Genomic DNA, 20,221 nt, shown 5'->3' with positions numbered 1-20,221 from the left:
TTTGTATATGTTTTTCTCTTGTTGAAGAGGTAGTGGTTTGGTGTAAAAAGCCCCAGATTTGGAGGCAGAGGACGTTGGTTCAGTCCTGGCTCTGCCATTTACATCTCTTAACCACTCTGTTTCTGTGCCTTTTCTCCAAGGTGAAGGTATGTGACTAAGTGACCTTCAAGTTTACTTCCAGTTCTGAATCTATGGTTGTAATGAGTAGCTTTATTTTTGGAAATTATGCATCTATGAAGTGTAAAGTTCTTTGAATTATCTTTTGCTTAAAAATTGGTGAGCACTGGAAGTTATTTTGCTATACTTTTGATATTGTCATCTTGGACAAAATATATTGAAGTAAGTGCAGCATTGGCATATACTATGGTTACAAATCAGTGAGAGTTGTGGATCAAAAAATCTATCACAGGGACTTTTGACCATATAGCTTAAATAATGACAGCCTTAATGTGCAAATTTAAACAAACACTAGGCTAATACATTCTTTATCATTTGTAAAGAATTTGAAGGAAGATTCCTTCATCTCCTTCCTTTTAAACTAGTCATAGTAATCATTGCCCTTCTTGTTCCCAAGGCATTTTATTTATGATGAAAATGCAACTAACCCTAGAACCATGAACCCAAAAACAAACATGGTCATGTACTGGGCAATATTTTATATGGTAAAGTCTTTTAAGAAAAAGATGAAGTAACTAAAAGTTGTGGATCAAACTAAGCTCCTAATGTTCAAAGAAAAACTTTAACAGATTGGAAATTAAAATTTTTTTCTTAAAACAACAAGTGTTAGTGTTTACAAGTGAATCAGGCAGGTCTGTATGCCAAAAAGTTTGGCTAACCAAATGTCAACCTTTAGTTTGTTAGTATTAACGATATGTGCCATAAAACCATATTTAACAGCTGGTTGATTGTGACTAATGAAGATTAAAGTTTTGTAACTTGGGCTCTACTTCTGTTAGAATTGTTATATTGGTTTTCAAAGAAATGTGATTTCAGTGCTCAATTTAGCTGTATCTTATCTACTGTTGCTATTACTGGAAGTTAATAAGATGTGAAATTCCATATTTAGTTCTGGTCTTTTCATCAGACTAATTTGAAAGCCTTCAATTTCATTGAATGAACATTTTTTCCCTTGAAGGATTATGCTCAGTTTTGTTGGATAGGAAATTCTTGGTTGTAATCTCAGCTCCTTTGCCTTTCAGAATATTACATTCCATGCCCTCTAATCCTTTAATGTTGAAGCTGCCAAATCCTGTGTAATCCTAATTGTGGCTCTCCAATATTTGAATTATCTTTTTTTCTGGCTGTAATATTGTAATATTTTCTCCTTGGCCTGGAAGTTCTGGAATTTGGCTGTAATCTTCCTGGGAGTTTTAATTTTGGAATTTCTTTCCAGAGGTGATTGATGGATTCTTATGTCCATTTTACCCTCTGGTTCTAGGATATTAAGGCAATTTTCTTTGATACTTTCTTGATGTATGATGTCCAGGTTCTTTTTTTTGATCATGGCTTTCAGGTAGTCTAATAATTCTTAAATTATTTCTCCTTGATCTGTTCTCCAGTTTAGTTGTTCTTCCAATGAGATATTTTGCATTTTCTTCTTTTTTTTTCATCTTTTGATTTTGTTTGATTGATTTTTGATGTCTCATGGGGTGACTAGCTTCCACTTGAAAATAAGGAGTTATTTTCACCAGTTAGTTTTTTTTTTAAAACTTCCTTCTCCATTGGCCAGTTTTACTTTTTAGAGAGTTGGGTTTTTTTCCAGTAAATTTTTTGCCTCTTTTTCCATTTTTTTATGCTTCCTTTATCAAGCTGTTGACTTTTTTCATGATTCTCTTGCATCACAATCATTTCTCTTTTCCAAGTTTTTCTTCTCTCTCTCTTATTTTATTTTTAAACTCCTTTTTGAGCTCTTCTAGGAGTTCTTTTTGGGTTTGAGACCAATTCACATTTTTCTTTCAGGTTTTGTTGACATGTTAACATTGCCATCCTCTTCTGAGTTTGTGTCTTGATTTTTCCTGTCACCATAATAACTTTTTATGGTCAGGTTCTTTTTTTGGTTTTTGCTCATCTTTTCCAGCCTATTTTGTTACTTTTAAAGCTGAACTCTGCTCCTGGGGTGGAAGGGGTACTGTCCCAGGCTCCTTGTGACTGGAGCTATGGGCCCTGGCTGATTGTTTGGTGCTGCTCTGGGGCCCCTTGTGCTGTGTTGGGGGCAGGGGAAGGTCTGGTGACTCACTTGGTGCTGCTCTGGGGTGGGGGTGAGTGCTGTGGTGAGGGAAGTGGGGGATGTGGGAGGTGGCTGGTGCTGCCCAGAGCAGCGGGTGTCTGGCAGCTCATCTGGTGTTGCCTTGAGGCCTGGGGCAGGGGTGGGGTCTGGGAGGAGTAGTGTTAACATTTACTGTTAGCTTGGTGCTGTGCTGAGGCATATGGGAGGGGCCTGGTGCTGGTGTCTGGTTGTTCACCTGGTGCTACATTGAGGTACATGGGGGCCCCTTGTGCTGTACTGGGGTTCTGATGCTGTGATGAGGTGGGGGATGTCTGGTGCTGATAGTACACCTGGTACTGTGATGAGGCACCTGGGGGGGGGGTGCTTCTGCACTGAAGACCATGAGGGTGATTCTGCACAGGAGCTGCATGGGAGGGGGGCTAGCTGCTTGCCTGCTACTGCAATGGGGTTCTGGAGCCTTAGTCACTAACTTGCATTGGGGCCTCTCTCTGGCATGCAGAGGCAATGCCTTGCCTGGTAGCACTGCTCTTTTACTTGAGTGAGACAGACCTTTCCTGATAACCTTCCAAGTTGTCTTGGGTTAGAAAGTTGTTTCACCCTGTCTTTTTTGTTGGTTCTGCCTTTCCAGAATTCATTTTGGGGTGCCATTTTATAGTTGTTTGGAGGTACATGTGGGAGAGTTCAGGAAATTTCCTGTTTACCATCTTGGCTTCTGGAAATCTGGGAAATACCATAGTACACAAGTACTTTTTATTTATATATATGTTAACATAGCAAATGGTAACATAAAAGCATCTCTACTTCATGGTTTGTATTTATTAAGAGTTCAGTATTTTCCTGATTCTCCCTTCAGTTCCTTTTTCCCTATTGCACTGGAAGATTTCTATTATTCCTTTATGTTCCTAGAGTGCTTTCTCTGGATTGCTCCTTTACCATGCTTTACTCTTCCTTGTATTATATTTACATGTATCAGTGTCATATCTTTGCGGTAGTCTATGTTGTTTTTCATTTTTGTGTCGCCATTCCCTAGCATAATGAGTTGTATTACAGTGGTCACTACTATTTGTACTTTCTTTAATCTCTCCAATCCTTTTATAAATTCATAGAATTACAAACTTGCATTCATTTGGAGCATAGAGTCATTTTGGTGTGTACTTCCAGTTCATCTGCTAGTCATTTAGAAAAATAAAGTAGTCAATATTGGCTTTTTGAGCATCTATCCATTTTATTTAATCCATGCAAGTGGAAAGGATGTTCTCTAAACAGATGTCACAGTGAATGAAACTAAACAGCTGTTCCTAATTATAGGTGGTTTATTTGACCTCTTATGAAAGGAAAATTATGTCTATTTGAAGTAATGTAGTAGAGAGGATATTTGATCTTTCTTTTTTCTATCTTTTGGGGCTTCCTTCTTAGTTTTGTGTATGACTTTACTTGAAAGTATTACTCTTAAGTAGATTCCCTTTGCTTTTGTTTTGGAAAATTATGAATGACAATTTCCTAGTTCATTCAGCTATTAGTAGTTTGAAACAAAGAAGTTATCCTGATAACCTTAAGCTTTTTAGCTGTTGGCTTATAGTGGAAATATATTAGCAATAACATTTTCCCTGTATTACCCTAATGATTAGTTGGTTAGATATTGAACCTGACATATTTTTCTTCTGGTTGTATGTCAGATTCTATGGTCTGGCTTTTTTTTTGCACTGTTTGCTCATGATCCCAGCCAGTTACTTGAGTTTTAAACTCTTTGTTAAGGTAGGGATCTGCTTCCAGTGTGGAAAATGTACTGTCCAAAACTATGGGGGTTTTCTGCAGCTGTTTTCAGAGCTACTTCTAGGGACCTGTAAATTTTCAGTTCTTCCAAGGTGGTATGATCAAAGGCAAGGTATTTATTCCTTTTCTGGCCTGGGCTCTGGTCTGTGAGTGACCACAAGCACTCTTTTCTGCCTTGGAACTGTGAGGAGGATTCTCTCTGCATCACTACAAGTTTCACCATGCCAGCATTCCTCCTTGCCCCAAGACCACCACCCAGAACTGCGACCCAGATCCAAGCACGGGCAAAGCAAGAGAATCCTGCCTCAGCACCAGCAAAGAGATCCCTGCAATCCCCCTCTGATCAACCACTCGATTCCCCCTCCATCTGTGGGCCGAGAGCTCTGGAAGCAGCTGCCCCAGGGCTGCACCGGGACTGGGGCCTGACCAAGCTTCTCTCTCACCATGGTCAGACATATTTTTCCTACTGACCTTCTAAGTTGTCTTTGGTGTTTGTGGGTTGAGAAGTCTGGAAACTGCCACAGCTCCCTTTGATTCAATCCCCTGAGGCCTGCTGCAGGTTCGCTAAGGCCCAGTCTTTCCCTGTGTAGCCCATGCTGAACTGTGCTCCTTTCCCAGCCTGGAGCAATAGACCTTTTCAATCAACCATCCAGGTTGTCTTGGGCTGGAAATTTGTTTCACTTTGTCTTTTTGTGGGTTCTGCTGCTCTAGAATTTGTTTAAAGCCATTTTTTACAGGTATTTGAAGGGGTTTGGGGGAGAGCTCAAGCAAATCTCTGCTTTGACTCCACCATCTTGGCTCCACCCTGAACCTGACATATTTTTGTTGGACATTCTTAATCCTTCTGACCCCTTATTCTTAATAGTAAATATATGTGTGTGTGTGTGTATTATATATACACACACACATATATATGTATACATATATATATATATACCCTTATCTAATTTACAGACCTTGCCTTAAAAGTTTTATGTAAATCATATCTTTGTATATCAACAATATTTTAAATGTATTGAAGAGGATTTTGTTTTAAAGGAATCCAATGAGGTCATTATATAGAGTGTCCCAAAAATCTTAGTGCAACGTAAGCTTATAAAATCTTATTATTTTTATTGAAGTGCATTAAAGTTTAAACTGCACTAAGACCTTTGAGACACTCTCTATAAATAATCGCCAGTTATTTGAATCACATAGTTCAAAGGAACCTGAGTCATCCAGTTTAGCTATTCCTAAACAGAAATACCTTTTACAACCCTTCTGACAACTGATCCATCCAGCCTTTTCTGTAACGTTCCCGATGATGGGTAATTCACTGCTTCCTTTGATAGTCCATCCTCCTGCTAGCTCTGATTGTAAGGAAAGTTTTTGCTATATCAAGATGAGATTTGGGTTTTTATTGCATGGGTCATGGGCCTTGCTCCTATCTGTCCTCTGGAGCCTTGCAGGTAATTATAATCTCTCTTCCAAATGACAGCCCTTCAAATACAGTACTGTACTTTGATACTAATAGTGTGGTCTTTCCCTTGGCCCCTCTAGAAAGTCCTCTCTTCTCTAGGCTAAACTTTATGAATTCTTTCCACCAATCTCCATGTGGCATATTTTCCATTTATTTTCCCAGTCTGGGCATCCTTTGAACACTCTAAAGTTTGTCCATGCCTTTCCTAAGACGTGATACTTAGAAGTGAATATGGTACTCCAGATATGATCTGACTAGGACAGATTTGATAGTTTATAACTTTCTATCAGGATACTACTCTTATGTTTATATATTATTTTATTTTATTTGCTGTCATGTTGCTCCATTGTTGACTCATGGTAAGCTTTTCCTATTTCCTCTTTTTTGGCATCAACAGCTAATTTAAATAGGTCAAGTTGAATTGTTCCATTTCCATGCCTAGTTTAGTATTGATTTTGATCTTTGCTGTAGTAAGTTAATTATCTTACTGTACACAGTTGATTCAAGAATGACTCCCATAAGAATAACCAGTTGTTCCCAGTTTCATTTAGAATGAATTTCTGTGTGTGTGTGTGTGTGTGTGTGTGTGTTTGTGTGTACTATTATTTGGTATTCATGTTCAGTAGCTACTGGGTGTTTTCTTGAAGAAAATATTCCTTAGTAGTTTATAAGAATTTGTTCTTTTATTTCTTATTTCTGAACCATGTTTTCCAATATATTTGTTAGCCATCTTCCCCTATAGTCTCCCCAGAATTGAAGTCATTGAGTATTGTTCTTTCAGTTTACATTGTAAACAGTTAGGTGGTATAGTAAATAGAATACTGGATTTGGAGTCAGGAAGACCTGAGTTCACATCCTTTCTTAGGACTTATTAGCTGTGTGACCTGGGCAAGTCACTTAACTTCTCTCAGCCTCAGTTTCCTTATCTGTGAAATGGGGACACTAATAGCACCTACTTTATAGGATTTCTGTGAGAATCAAATGAGATCATATAAAGTGCTTTGCAGACCTCAAAATACTACATAAATGCTGCTGTTATTTTTATTGTAGTTATGTATATTGTTATTTTCTTGACTCTTCTTACTCAGTGAGTTTGTGTGTCTCACCATGCTTCTCTGTATTCATTCTATTTATTGTTTCTTTTAGCATAATAACTTCCTATTACATTAATGTACCACAAGTTTCTTTAGTTGTTTTTCTTGCTGATGGGGCATCTACTTTGTTTCTAGTACTTTGCTACTGTAAAAAAAAATGGTGCTATAAATATTATGTTTTATGTGGGGGCAGGAGACTTTCTTTTTTGTCACTGACCTCCTTGGGGTATCTGTATGCTGCTGAAGCCTCTGGGTCAGAAGGTATGACATTTTAGTAAATTTGTTCACATAATTTCAACTTGTTTTCCAGAATAGTTAGAACAATTTATAGCTCTACCAGCAATTCATTAGTATGCTTGTCTTCCCCCAACTATTGTAGCACTGAAGAGTATCCATGGTTTTCATCTTCTGTTATTTTTACCAATTTGCTAAATATGAGGTGAAACCTTGGGGTCATTTCTCTTACTAATAATGTTTGACATTCTGTCATATAGTTGCCAATAGTTTGCATTTTTTTTGAGAGATGTTTGTTCATGTCCCTTGAACATGTGCATATTGGCAAATTACTTGGTCATGTGTTTCTTTTAGTTGACTGTTTAACTTGGAAATCTGACTCTTACTGGTGATATATAATGGAAAGATTTTTTTCTCCGTCACTTCCTTCCTTATCCTGGTTGAATTAATTTTGTTTTTGCAAAAGCTTTTCAATTTTATATAATTAAGTAGATTTTTATCTTTTGTAATTGCTTTTATCCCTTGTTTTGGTTTAAAATTTACCCCCTCATCTTCTTTGTGAAAGCTTCCTGTTCTACTTATGTTTTAATTGCTTTATAGTATGATCTTTAAGATTATGGGTGGGGAGAGAAGGGAATAAGCATTTTATACAATACCTACTATGTTCTAGATACTGTGCTAAGCGCTTTACAAATATTATCTCATTTGATCCAGCCACATGTACAGTTTGATTGCATTATGGTTTCTGGTTTAAGATCTGTATTATTTGTCCCAGATATACATACCTTATACATACTACTGGCAAGTTCTATAGCAGAGGTTCTTAGCTTTTGTTGTACCTTTGAAGGTCTTTGATATATGTTGTAGGCTGATGAAGCCTATGGACCTCTTCCCAGAACAGTGTACTTGAAATATGTAAAATAAAACTCATAGGATTGTAAAGGAGACCATTTATATTGAAATGCATTTTCAAAACATTTAAAAAATAAGTTCACAGACCTTGGGTTAAGAACCCCTTTTATTTAGGGTATCCATTTGGATGCATATTGAAGTCTTTGCAATAGAATTCTTAATTCCCCTTATACTCCTATTTCTGACTTTCTGGACTTTAGACTCCTACCCTTATTGGTGTCTCATCCTGGCACTTCCCTCAGCATCTGGGGCCTCCTCACCCTGGAATCCTTCTACCCCTGTGCCCTGCTCACCACGTTATATCCCTCAGCTAAGACTACTGCCCCTTTCCCCCTTTCTCTATTTTGTGAAGGGTGCCGAGACTAGCCTGCCTTCATTCCTTTCCTGACCCTGTTCCTTGACTTAATAGACTTCAAAATCATTTCCTCATGCGGAGTACCTTCATTTCCCTCTTTCCCTCCTCTTTTTATTTCCCTTTTATGTGTTGTCTTCCCCCTTTAAAATGTAAGCTCCTTGAGTGCAGGGACTGTCTTTTTGCTTATAGAAGTAGCTCTAGCTCCTAGTATAGTTCCTGACAAATCATCAGCACTTACTAAATACTTTTTTCCCTCCTTCATTCATTTGGCCTTTTCTTTGTGGATAGACTGACCAAACTCCTTTGAGCGATTTTACATCTTTTCCGAAGGTGCTGATCATTGTAGAGAGGATAATGGAAAGGCAAATGGTGGGTGTGAAGAGGCTATAATGTATAATCAATAAGCTATTCCAAAGGGGAATGAGATTCAAAGATATCATCGAAAGTCTGTATAACAGGAAAAAGAAGATGGGCTTGTCGCATGGTGAAAGCAGTGTCTAACAGTTGGATAGCTAGAATATTCCACTAGCTTCCCTCACCATGATGGAAAAAAGTGAAGAAGGTCTCTAACAGTTTGGTTGAACTCATTCTGGGAAACTTTTGAAAAGATGGGGATGAGACTCTCACAAATTAGGCAGGCACAGATGGCTTTATACTTGGGAGAGAACTTCCAATTGATTAAGATTACAAGTCCATTTGAATATGATATAAAATATTGGTCTAAACTAGGGGTGGAAAAACCTGTGTCTTCAAGGCCACAAATGGCTTTGAGGCCACAGGTTCCCCACCCCTGGACTCTAAACCAAATTTCTGCCAAATTTCTTTCCAGTTTTCTCAGTAATTCTTGTCAAATAGGAGGATCTTTCCAAGGTGACTCATGTATGTTTTCTGGTTTGTCAAACAGTCAATTACTGAGTACAGTTGTTCCCAGTTCATCCTTGTCTAAGTTGTTCTTTTGATCCATTAAAAAATTTTTTTTAAACTAGTAACCAAGTTTTTATGATTATTACTTTGTAATATTATGTGAGGGCTGGCATTACTCTTACTTTATTCCTTCTTTCTTATTTCCCTCAATATTCTAGAACTTTTGTTACTGCAAATGAATTTCTTTATTATTTTGTCTAACTCTGAAAAGTATCCCCTTGGTAGGTTGATTGGTAGCACTAAATTTATAAATTTCTGTAGTATTATCATTTTAATTAAACATATTTCCCTGGATTATGCATTACTTGCTATTAGTAATCAGCCACTGAACAAAGCTTTCACTGTGGTAACATTTATCAAGAAATAAATCTTATGTGATCCTCACATATATGACTTTATTTGGGGAGAGAAGAGAGAATTTAGGGGCAGCATTTTCTCTACAGATGGCAAAGCTCTGTGTGTGTCTGTTTTACATTAAGAAAGAGCATATATGCTCTGTGTCTTTGAGTGAACTGTTTACCTGTAGAGGATGTAATTTCCTATGGAAAATCCTTTGGCAAATACTGTTCCTTTATCATGTTTTCATCAAAGATACCATGAAAATAAGAAAGTGGGCATTTTGGTCAGTAGTGATTATTCTCTTGGTTACCTTTTTTGGGGAAATATCACTACCCATAATTTGTTCCATTTTTTGTTATCTTCCCCTCCCTGAGATAGATTATTTTAGAAAAAAAAAACCTGACCTTTACTGCTTTCATGATTGTTATCTCTAGAATGAATTGCCTTGGTATTGTGCAATTTCCTTGACATATATTTTTCAGGTTTACCCGATCTTCTCAACTTTGTCTTCTGAAGTGCTATGTCATACTTCCTTATAGGGTACGTGACAGTCTAAGGTATTAGGATCTAATTCTCACCATTCTTGTACTATGATGAAAATAAAATACCTTAATAGTGCAGACAAATTTGCTCCATTTTCCGTCTGTGTGTCCTCCTGCCCACATCATTTCTGAATGTTCTCAGGATGATATGACTTATTTAAACCTCATGTCATGCTTTCTGTAAACTTGTTTTTGCTTCCATTACTTTTTACTATTTTATGAAGTGATACTGCTCATAATCTTTTACCATCCTCTATTGTTGTGTTTTTTTTTTAAATGTGTTTTTTATTCTGAACTGGCTGCCGTGCATCTCTTCTGGGAAAGGAGAATAAGTCTTTGCTGGTAAAGGCAGTTTCTGGAATGTTTTTGTCTTTCCATTGTTATAGTTACTTTTAAAATTCAATATCTGTGGGAAAATTAATCTTTGCTTTTTTTACCTTAATTTTTGTCAGTGATGGCCCATTTGAATATTTCAAGTTGAAACTGTTGTAGTTGATTATAGTTCCATCTTTTCTCTATTCCTTCTAATTTGTTAATAACATTTGACCTTTAATTTGTGGATGGTCTGATTGTATAAATAGTTGATTCTGGTATGACTCCTATGTAATCTTTCCTGCTTTTCAGATACAGTATAATTTTTTTATGATGATGTATTCTTTCGGTATTTTGTCTAGTACCTTCCAGCTGGATGGAAGTGTTTATATTGTTTTGATGTGAGGCTTCTGACTTAAATTCTACAAGGCGTGGGATTCTTTCACTCAGACCTGAATCATGTTTTCCAGAATACTTTTTATCATCTTTTCCTTGTGCCTCTCTTTGCTTTAAAGTCACCAAGCATCAAAATGTATGTCTATCTGATTCAGAGGATCAGTTGTGCATAGAATTTCTTTAATTCATCTTTTGTAATAAATGTTGACATATGAGCTACAATTGGTCTTTTCATTCATTTTCATCATGTGTGTTGCAATAAAAGATGATCAAGCATCCCAGTAGATATGTTCAGACAGAGTAGCACAATGGATTGACTCTATATCCAGTGGTGTATCATAGTTGGGACCTTCTTGGTTGTAGTCCTAGCTCTTTTGCCCTCCGAAATATATTCCAAGCTCTCTGATCCTTTAACGTAGAAACTGCTAAATCTTGTGTTATCCTGACTGTGGCTCCACAATATTTGAATTGCTTCTTTTTGGCTGCTTGCAATATTTTCTCCTTGACCTGGGAGCTCTGGAATTTGACTGTTATATTCTTAGGAGTTTTCATTTTGGGATCTCTTTCAGGAGGTTGTTGGTAGATTCTTTCAGTTTTTATTTTACCCTCTAGTTCTAGAATATCAGGGCAGTTTTCCTTGATAATTTCTTGAAAGATGATGTTAGGCTCTTTTTTTGATCATGGATTTCAGATAATCCAGTAATTTTCAGATTCTCTCTCCTGGATCTATTTTCCGGGTCAGTTGTTTTTCCAGTGAGATATTTCACACTGTCTTCTCTTTTTTCATTCTTTTGATCATAAGCACTCTTTTCCACCCTGGAACTGTGACCAGGGTTCTTGCTTCCCTGTGGCCACAAGCTCTGGTGTGCTAGTGCTCTTCTTTGTCCTGGGACTGAGACCCAGGACTGTGGCCCTGATCCAAGTTTGGACGGTGTAACAGAGTACTGCCCCTGGTGCCAGCAAAGGGACCCTGATAATCTTTATCTGACCACTTGTCTGGTCCCCTTAATATCTATAGGCTGAGAGGTCTGGAAACCTCCAGTGCCACCACTGATTGAGTTGCCTCCACGGGCCTGCTTCTGGTTTGCTAGAGGCCCTTCTGTGGGCTGGATTTAGCTTCCCTCTCACCTTGGTGCAACAGAACTTTCCTGCCAACTTTCTAAGTTGTCTTGGGCTGGAAAATTGTTGCACTTTGTCCTTTTGTGGGTTCTGCCACTATAAAATTTGTTTTGAGGCATTATTTAAAGGTATTTGGAGGGTTTAGGGGAGAGCTCAGGTGAGTGCCTGCCCTTTTTCTGCCATCTTGGCTTCACTTCTTTAATGGAGTGAGTTTAGAGAAAAGAGAAGACTCAGTGTAGTGTCAGGGGATATCCCAAATAAGGGGGTAGAAGAAAGACTGAATCTCTAGAGATTCAGGACCAATCAGACAGGTAGAACTGAGGAAGATTTTACTGGAGCAAAAAGGACGCAGTATGTAGGGTAGAGAAGTGTAAGGTACTTGGGCAAGATCAGGGAGGAGAAAGAACTAAGGAGGTTGTTGGAGTTGTTGATTAAAAGATCACTGCTGAACTTGGAGGGGATGATTTCAGTAGAGTGGTAAAGTTGGAAGGCACATTGCAAGGGATTGAGAAGTAAGCAGAGGTGAAGTGGAGGCATCAAACATTCATTCTTTCTAGAAGTTGAGCAGTAAAGGAGAAGGAGAGACAAGGCAAGACCAGTAGCCAAGGGAATAGGCTTCAAAGATGGGTGACAGTGACCTATTGAACTAGAGTTAAGACTGAGAAGAGAAGAAAACAGAGAGCGGAAACAGATGAGGAGCTGGGCAAATAGCAAAGAACTGAGAAATTTCTGGTCATGGGAGTTACTAAGTGCAAGCTCATGAGGAGGGAGGCAGCAGAAGAAAATAAAGGGCAGGAGATGATGATTAGAGAAGAAATTTTAGAACTTGGCATTCAGGACGTCATCATTTTCAGATGACAGTGTAGATCATTTAACAGCTTTGCCTTGAGTAGGCCCTTTTTGCTTTCATTTGGAGGAGGACTTTATTTCTAAAGTCCCTTTCAGCTCTAAATCATGCAGTCTTAAGTGGATAAGGACCCTTGTGTGGGTTTTCTTTTCTTTTCTGAGGCAGTCTCATCCAGTGTAGAAGTGTAGTCTTGGACTGCTCTTAACAGAAGCTCTGACTTCCATTTCCATGGCAATTTTGCCCCTCTTCCCATTCCTAGAAGGATCACTATATTAATGCTATAATTTGAACTCAAGCAAATGCACCAGCTTCAGCCTCCTTAATATTAGGGACTGTATGCGTGTGCCAGGCACCACATATTTTTGTCATTTGTTGCCTCCTACATCAAGCAGCTCTACTCAAGATTTTATAGACTTTTTTTTTTACACAGCTAATTTCATGTATGTAGGAGTAGCCTTCTCAGGTGATTCATTAATTGAGGCATAACTTTAGTAAGATTTCATTTGAAGATATTCTGGAGTAGATCTTGTCTTCTCGACTTCAGTAAAAAAACAAAAAGTATCAATCAGTCAAAAAGCATTTATTCAGCACTTAGGTGTCAGTCATGGTAACAAGCACTGGGGATGCAAAGAAAGGGAAAAGAATAGTCCCCGCCCACAATAAACTCACATTGTAATGGGGGAGATGTCATGTAAACAACTAGGTTTACACAAGAAACATACTGAGTAGGTGGGAATTTTTATCAGAGGAGAAGGTACTAGCATTTCACAGGGTACTAGGATAGGCTTCCTGAAAAAGGCGGATTTGAACTGAGATTTGAAGGAAGCCAGGCATTCTAAAGGGCAGCTAGGTGGTGTAGTGGATAGAACACCAGGCCTGGAGTCAGGAAGACCCAGGGCAAATCACTCAACCCTGTTTGCCTCCATTTTCTCAAATGTAAAATGAATTGGAGAAGGAAATGGCAAATCGATTTAGTATCTTTAACAAGAAAAACTCCAAATGGGGTCATGAAAAGTCAGACATGACTGAAATGACTGAATAACAACAAAAAGGAACTTTAAGAGGCAAAGATGAGGAAGAAGAGCATTAAGGCTTCTAGGCATGAGGGATCACCATTTCTAAGACATGGAGATAGAAGACAGAGTGTTAGATAGAAACCTCAAGTAGGTAAGTATAAACTGGATTGGAGAGCGCGTGGAAGGAAACAAAGTATGAGAAAACTGGAAACATAGGAAGGGGTCAGATTATGAAGAGCTTATATTGCATTAACAAAGGTCTTAATAGATAATAGGAGTTTATTGAGTAAGGAGGTGACATGGTCAGACATCTACTTGAGGAAAATCATTTTGGTAGATGTTAGGGAGAAATTTGAGGCAAGGAGACCAATGTAAGTTGAGGTGAGGGGCCTGAACTAGGGTGATAGCCGTGTACTATATCAGCAGCTGTATTTGTTGCTTTTTATGTAATACTTTTTCACTCTCTTTAGTGCCTAGGAGATTCACATTAAAAAAAGTTCCCAACTTAAATGACCACTTTTGTTTGGGGTGTGACTCTACTTTAAAAATGTAGCTCATGGAATTCCCATACTCCACAATTTATTGACAAATTTATTTTAGGTGATTTGTGCAGTAATCAAACTACTAGTGTATGTCATTTAAACAGCAATTATAACAAATAATGATGTTAAAAATGAGTTTGTTTCCCTCCTAACTTCTGTTAAGTAATTTTTCATATTACTTGAACTTTGATTTTCCATTTGATAATGCAATGGAATTTTTTTTCTTTTACTGTAGAAGAGAACAAAGTTTGAGTTCTTGTAATGAAGAGCAAATTAATTACTGATCACTTACAGTAAGGCATTTCTTTAAGTTAACATTTCGTAAGCACAATTTTGAAAATATGTACTTCTATTTTGTGTATTTATAATAAAGGTGGAAACTCTCCCTATTAGATTGACTTATCTGATTGCTAAAATTAAATTCATACGTTAATCACTTTAAGCATTTGTTGTTTTTAATTCTTCTTGATCCAGAGCAAAAATTAACTTTCATATATTCTCAAACAGATTATTTCTGGGGATTAGTAAAGTGCAAAAATATCAACCAGTTACATAGGATTCATAAGATACATAAACATAATACAATTACTAAGTAGATATAGGCGTATAATATTTTCTTATTTCACATAGGTAAGCAGTAGAAAGTATAAATCATGTGCAGAGAGACTGAGTTGGAAGACAAGAGAAACTCAGTTCTGCTTTCTTACTCCTAGCTCAGTCATTTGTCATGATTTGGATTACTCAGTTCTAAGGGAATGGAGGTATATACAGTACAATTTCTGTGATGAGTATAGTGTTTGAGGTACCATGACATAGTGTATAGAGCTCTGGACTTGAATTCAGGAAGACCTGTTCAAATCCCACCTCTGACACCAACTGGTTGACAGTAATCAAGTTGCTTGATTTCTTTGAAATGAAATAGTGTATATGACAAGTGTTGCCAATTTGAAAACATTAAATAAATGCTAGAAGTTACTTTATTGAGCAAAACTTTTTTTTTTAACTTCCGGTCTTCTTTTCCACTTCCCCCCAACCTTCTCCCTACCACCCCCAGCCACATCTCCAGCTCTGCTTTCAAATACCGCTTTCTTTCGGTGGTAAAATGAGTTGACTTGGGAACAAAGCAAATGTGCCATGTGCTACTTCTTCTGAATTATCTTTGCTCTCCCCTTTGCCATCATTTGAGATGTTTATTCATAAGAGTGAATCTTTTATTTTCTATTAAAAATGATGAGTATACTGCTATTAAAGTTGCAAATAATGTTTTGATTTTCATTATGTCAAGTGTAAACTAAAATTTAGAAAATCACTTTGCAGTTTTTAATAGTCATGGTTGTTTACTTTTTCTTCTTATACTCAGAAAAGGACTATAACAGTCTCTGTGACAAACAGCCCATTGGAAGACTACTTTTCAGGCAGTTCTGTGATACAAAGCTTGATCTAAAGAAATGCATTGAATTTCTGGATGCAGTGGTAAGCAACTTATCTCAATTTATTTTGACTGCTTAGTCACGTTTTTTAAAAGATAATAAATAGGAACATACTATAAAAGAGAGTAAATCACTTCACATTATTCTTAATTACACTTGAGCAATGATGTAAGAGTGAATGAACCAGTTTTCTTAGAGTCAAATTATCATGGTAAAGAAATTTCTTTGGTGTAAAATTGTAATCCATATAGTATTAAAGCTGTGTTTTACTATATCCCATGTTAGATCCTAGATAACTCGGAAGTGGCCTGTTGGTTTTGGTTTTTGTTTTGCTGTTTTGATTTGGAGAGAAATTAAAATTCCAAGAAGTGCTCTTTTGAGTGTCTGAAAAGTATCTTTTCATTTCCCAGATGGCAAACATTCGTAATACTCTTATATGCTGAGTCAAAAGGATATGGAAGACATACTGTTATGAGAGTCACAATGAGGCTGAACAGAATTGGCCACTTGTTAAGAGATGTCTTTGTACTCCTATGCCTTGTTTTACAATTTCTGTGGTTGTCATTTTGTTGTAGACAAATTCTGGCTCATGTGCTCCTGTGGTTCAGGCTCGGGATCAGAATGAAATGAGAGTGGTAAATAATATAACATTTACCAAAAGAAAGCTTACTGAACAATCATATGGACAGGGTCTTCAGCAAAAATAGAGAATTGGTTCAGTGGGGCATATTTCCTCCGCATTTTACAGTATAGTCAGTGTACTGACTCTGCATTGGGAAATTTATTAAACCTAAGGAATGCTGACTGCTAGCATATAGGATTTTATGTCTTAGGTGATTATGAAGTTAAGTGAACCATTGAAGTCTTAGTTCTTTTGACTAATTAACTTTCAAAGCTAATTTCATTGCCTTTCTAGGGGAAAACCATCCTTTGTTGAAGAGATCTTCCAGTCTTCTCAAACCAAGCGTAACAAATTTCTAGTTTGGAACATGGCCTAACTCTAACTTTACTTGACCCAACTGTTTTAGTAGTAGGTAGTGTGCCTTATATATCTAAAGAAATTCTATTTTCTGCTCTTGTTTAAGTAGAAGCATAAGATTTCAGAACCATGAAACTTACTTAGATGGGACTAAGAACAGGGGGTTTGTGGTCGCTCCTCTAGGAGCAGTTGCCTAGAGTACTTTCTTCAGTTTGTGCAGTGGATGCAAAGTTTTCTTTGTGTGACCTATTATTTAGCTTCTTTTGCAGACTGTACCAATCAGTTAACAAATGTTTATTGAAGTCCTACTGTATGCATTGAAATGTGGTGGTCTTCCTTAGAGCTAGATTCTTTAGCTTAGCTTTACATTGATTTAAAATTATTACGCCTTTGGAGTAACAGTAAACTACTGTGCTAGTGTTTTTCTTTTGACTGTAACTGGGTGCTCTCACTCAGCCATATTTTCTCATTAGAGCACTTTTCATCCCATCGGGTGTCTACCAGAGAGCCTGTCAAGTTTTGTCAGAAATTTCAAACCAAGTAGTAGGGGAAAAGCACTAGATACTGTGATCAAAATAGAACTTGTCCAGTTAACTTCAAGAAGATTAAGATAGGACTGCCTAGCTCCTTGGTAGGTCTTGTGGAGGATAAGAAGAAATATAAGACTTAATTAGTGCCTTGAAGGTCACAATCTAGAGAGGACTAACAAATATGAAACTGAACACAGTAAAAGAGAGGCGACTAGATATAAAAAGAACCTATTTTAAGTTGACTGAAAACTCAAAATGAATAAACATTTTTCGTGGCGGCCTCCCAAAAGCTAATTAGATCTTAGATAATATCAACAAACATAAAGTGTCCACATCAAGGACGATGATTGTCTCATAGTATTGGTCAGACTACATATAGATTGTGTTGAATTCGGAGGAACAATGTAACTTTATTATATCTAGGGAAGGTCCAGTAGGATGATGAGGAAACCTCAAAATAGACATGTAAGGATTAGTTGAAGAAAATGAGTGTTTGTCCTGGAGGAGAGTTAGGTAAGATATAATAGCAATTATAAATCACTCAAATATTGGAAGAGGGATTAGACTTTTTCTGCTTGGCTCCAGAGAGGAAAAATTGGTCAGTGAGGGAAATGATACTCATAGGCTTTATCTGTGCTTCAGGGCCTATAAAGTACTTGACATACATTATCTCACTTGGTACTGGTATCAGCCCTGTGAGGTAAGTGCTGAAGGTATTACTGTCTCCATTTTACAGGTGAGCGAACTAAGGCTCAATGTAAATTCCTTGCTATAGCCCACAGCTATAGCTAGGAAGAGTAAGAGCTAGGATTCCAACTCAGGTCTTCTTAACTCTAAGTCTAGAACTCTTTCTACCATACCACACTGTTTCCAAAAATTACAGGGGAGCAGATTTCAGTTTAATTTAAGAAGGAATTTCCTAAAAATCAAAGCTGTGTGAAAGTAGAATGAGCTGCCTTGGAGAGTGGTGAGTTCTTAGGGCACCAAAAGTGTTCACGTAGAGGCTGGGGGATAGTTTATTGGGGATGTTGTAGATGGGCTCCCTCAGGCAAGGGACTAACCTATTTTTTTGCCTGTCTATCTATTTATTTCTTTGTTTACGGGATCATAGATTTAGAGCTGCAGATGACCTAGGTCAGCCCTCTCCTTTTATGGTGAAGGAAACTGAGGCCTAGAAAAGTGAAGGAGTGACTTGTCCTGAGGTCACACAGATAGTGAATAGCAGTGGTAGGTCCTTTGATGCCAGAGAGAATATTCTTTCCCTTACACCACCTGCTGTCCCTTCAGAGTTATGGAACTGATCTACTTGAGTAGAGAGATTAACCTAACATAGAATCATAGAAAACTACAGTTGGAAGGTACCTCATGTTTATTTGGTTCAATTCCTTCCCCTGCCCCCCTGCCTCTCAAAAAGCATGAATTATACCCATAAATCCCTACAAAAGTGATCTTTCATCCTTTGCTTTCACAACTCTTGTGACAGGAAACTCCCTATTTCAAAAGGTTTTGAATCATCATGCCTGAAGGAATGGATAAGGAGCTATCCATAGGCCAGGAAGACCTGGCTTCAAGTTCCACCTCTGATAATGCTTGATTTGTATGACCTTGAGCAAGTCACTTGGCCTCCGGTGCTCTAGGCTACTCTCAAAGACTCTAAGTTTTGGAGTTGCTGATCTGCAGTGGTAGATGGAATTTCTTCCACCTTGGAGTGGGAGGGGGGAGGTTTTTATTCTTCATAGTTTTTATTCTTGTTAAGGTCCTTTCCAACTCTAGGATTTGGAGTCTTTGAATAGCAAATAATTCAGTAGCAATCAGGATGTATTACTAATGATCAGTGAGGTAATAGTTCACATTTTACTTCTTTCTTGGAGCATTAGGGACACACTGTTGACCTGGCAGCCACTGTGCTCTTTAAGACTACCATATACAGAGAAGCTGATTAACTTAGGGAGTGATTCTAAAGGATGGGGCTAGGTGGTCCTTTAATTTACTCTTTGCTCAATAGGTGGACAGATGAGCTATAGGCTTTGTTTAAAGACCATTAGGACAACTTTAATGGTTTGTTTGCAAATCATTAAAAGTTTTGCAGTAGGTAATTTGATCCCTACAATTACATTTTAGATCTAATTTGTGTATTCCTTCATTCATTGAGTACCTTATGAGAGGCCTTGTGTCCTAAGGGGTGGGGTATAAAGGTAAATAAGGCATAGTTCCTTTTTTTATGGGGATTTTCATCAACTAACTAAAAAAAAAAAACTCCACCAAAGGGTTACCACTCAGATAGGAACATAACAACAGCTCAGATAGGACTGATTAAATACATTTAGTGTTGTACACCTGTCATGTTTAAGGGCAAAGTCTTCTGGTGTAGTCTGCTGGGCAGAGAAGTGACTATTAACCTTTGGAAACCATGGGCTGTTGTGTAGTCATAACTCTCAGGTTTTCCTTGAAAAATACCCTTTTACTCCTACTTAGCCAAGTATTTTTCCTTGAGTTTTTTCAAATTGTTACCTCCTTACTTTTATAGCAGGGGTTGCATTCACAATTAAATCCATTTTTAAGTATTGCTATCGGTTTTTTTGATGTTGTTCTTTTATGTCCTTTAAAAGCATTTTCTACAGATTTAATTGTAATCTGTGATTAAATATTTTTGTTTGGGAAGACATTTCTGAAATGCAAGCCTGTGGGAAGATGATTTGTTCAATAAAACTTCAATTTGCTACAAACTTTGTAAAGGAATATATCTATTACGTAAGTTGAGTTGCAACACAGGGAGATGGTTGTGGATGCTTTCCCCACCTAGGGGAGGGATGTGTTTGTCAAAGTTTTTTTTGAACAACACAGGGATAAATTACTTATGATTTCAGTGGCTCCCTTCTAATTTGAATAGCTCTAGTTCTCCATTTTAAACCCCTAATTGGTTAGTCGAGTCAGATTAAGAGTGGATCCTTGTTTGATCTAGATCTCGTTCAAACTTGTGGTCCCCTGCCTCAAAGTCACTTTAGTAGTAATTGAAGCCTTTGACCAGAGGTACAAGTAGCATTTGTTGAATGTCTGTAGTGTGCAGGAAATCGAGCTGGTTGCTTAGGTTGATAACCTGTGACGTGATTCAGTTTAAAAAAGTCTCTTTGGGGAAAGTAAGCCACCACCGAAGCAGACTTCAGATAAATGTGATGCAAAGAAAACTTACA

General features: G+C 37.6%; 1 protein-coding gene across 7 annotated transcripts in view; it reads left to right on the top strand.

Annotated features, from left to right (window-relative positions):
- GRK4 (G protein-coupled receptor kinase 4) overlaps positions 1-20,221 on the top strand; it is a 132,387-nt gene that overhangs the window by 28,272 nt on the left and 83,894 nt on the right. For 4 of the 7 annotated variants that reach the window (XM_020992169.2, XM_020992167.2, XM_020992168.2 and 1 more), the window contains exon 3: positions 15,452-15,564. The exons of the other annotated variants lie outside the window; for them this stretch is intronic. In XM_020992169.2, coding sequence (XP_020847828.1) covers positions 15,452-15,564 — 113 coding nt within the window. The remainder of the gene's footprint in view (positions 1-15,451; positions 15,565-20,221) is intronic. 7 annotated transcript variants of the gene reach the window in all.

The sequence above is a fragment of the Phascolarctos cinereus genome, unplaced genomic scaffold (assembly GCF_003287225.1).
Source record: "Phascolarctos cinereus isolate Bilbo 61053 unplaced genomic scaffold, phaCin_HiC Scaffold_9;HRSCAF=440, whole genome shotgun sequence".
NCBI classification, from domain to species: domain Eukaryota; kingdom Metazoa; phylum Chordata; class Mammalia; order Diprotodontia; family Phascolarctidae; genus Phascolarctos; species Phascolarctos cinereus.
Note: the sequence above shows the minus strand (reverse complement) of the source record. Positions and strands in the feature narration are given on the sequence as shown.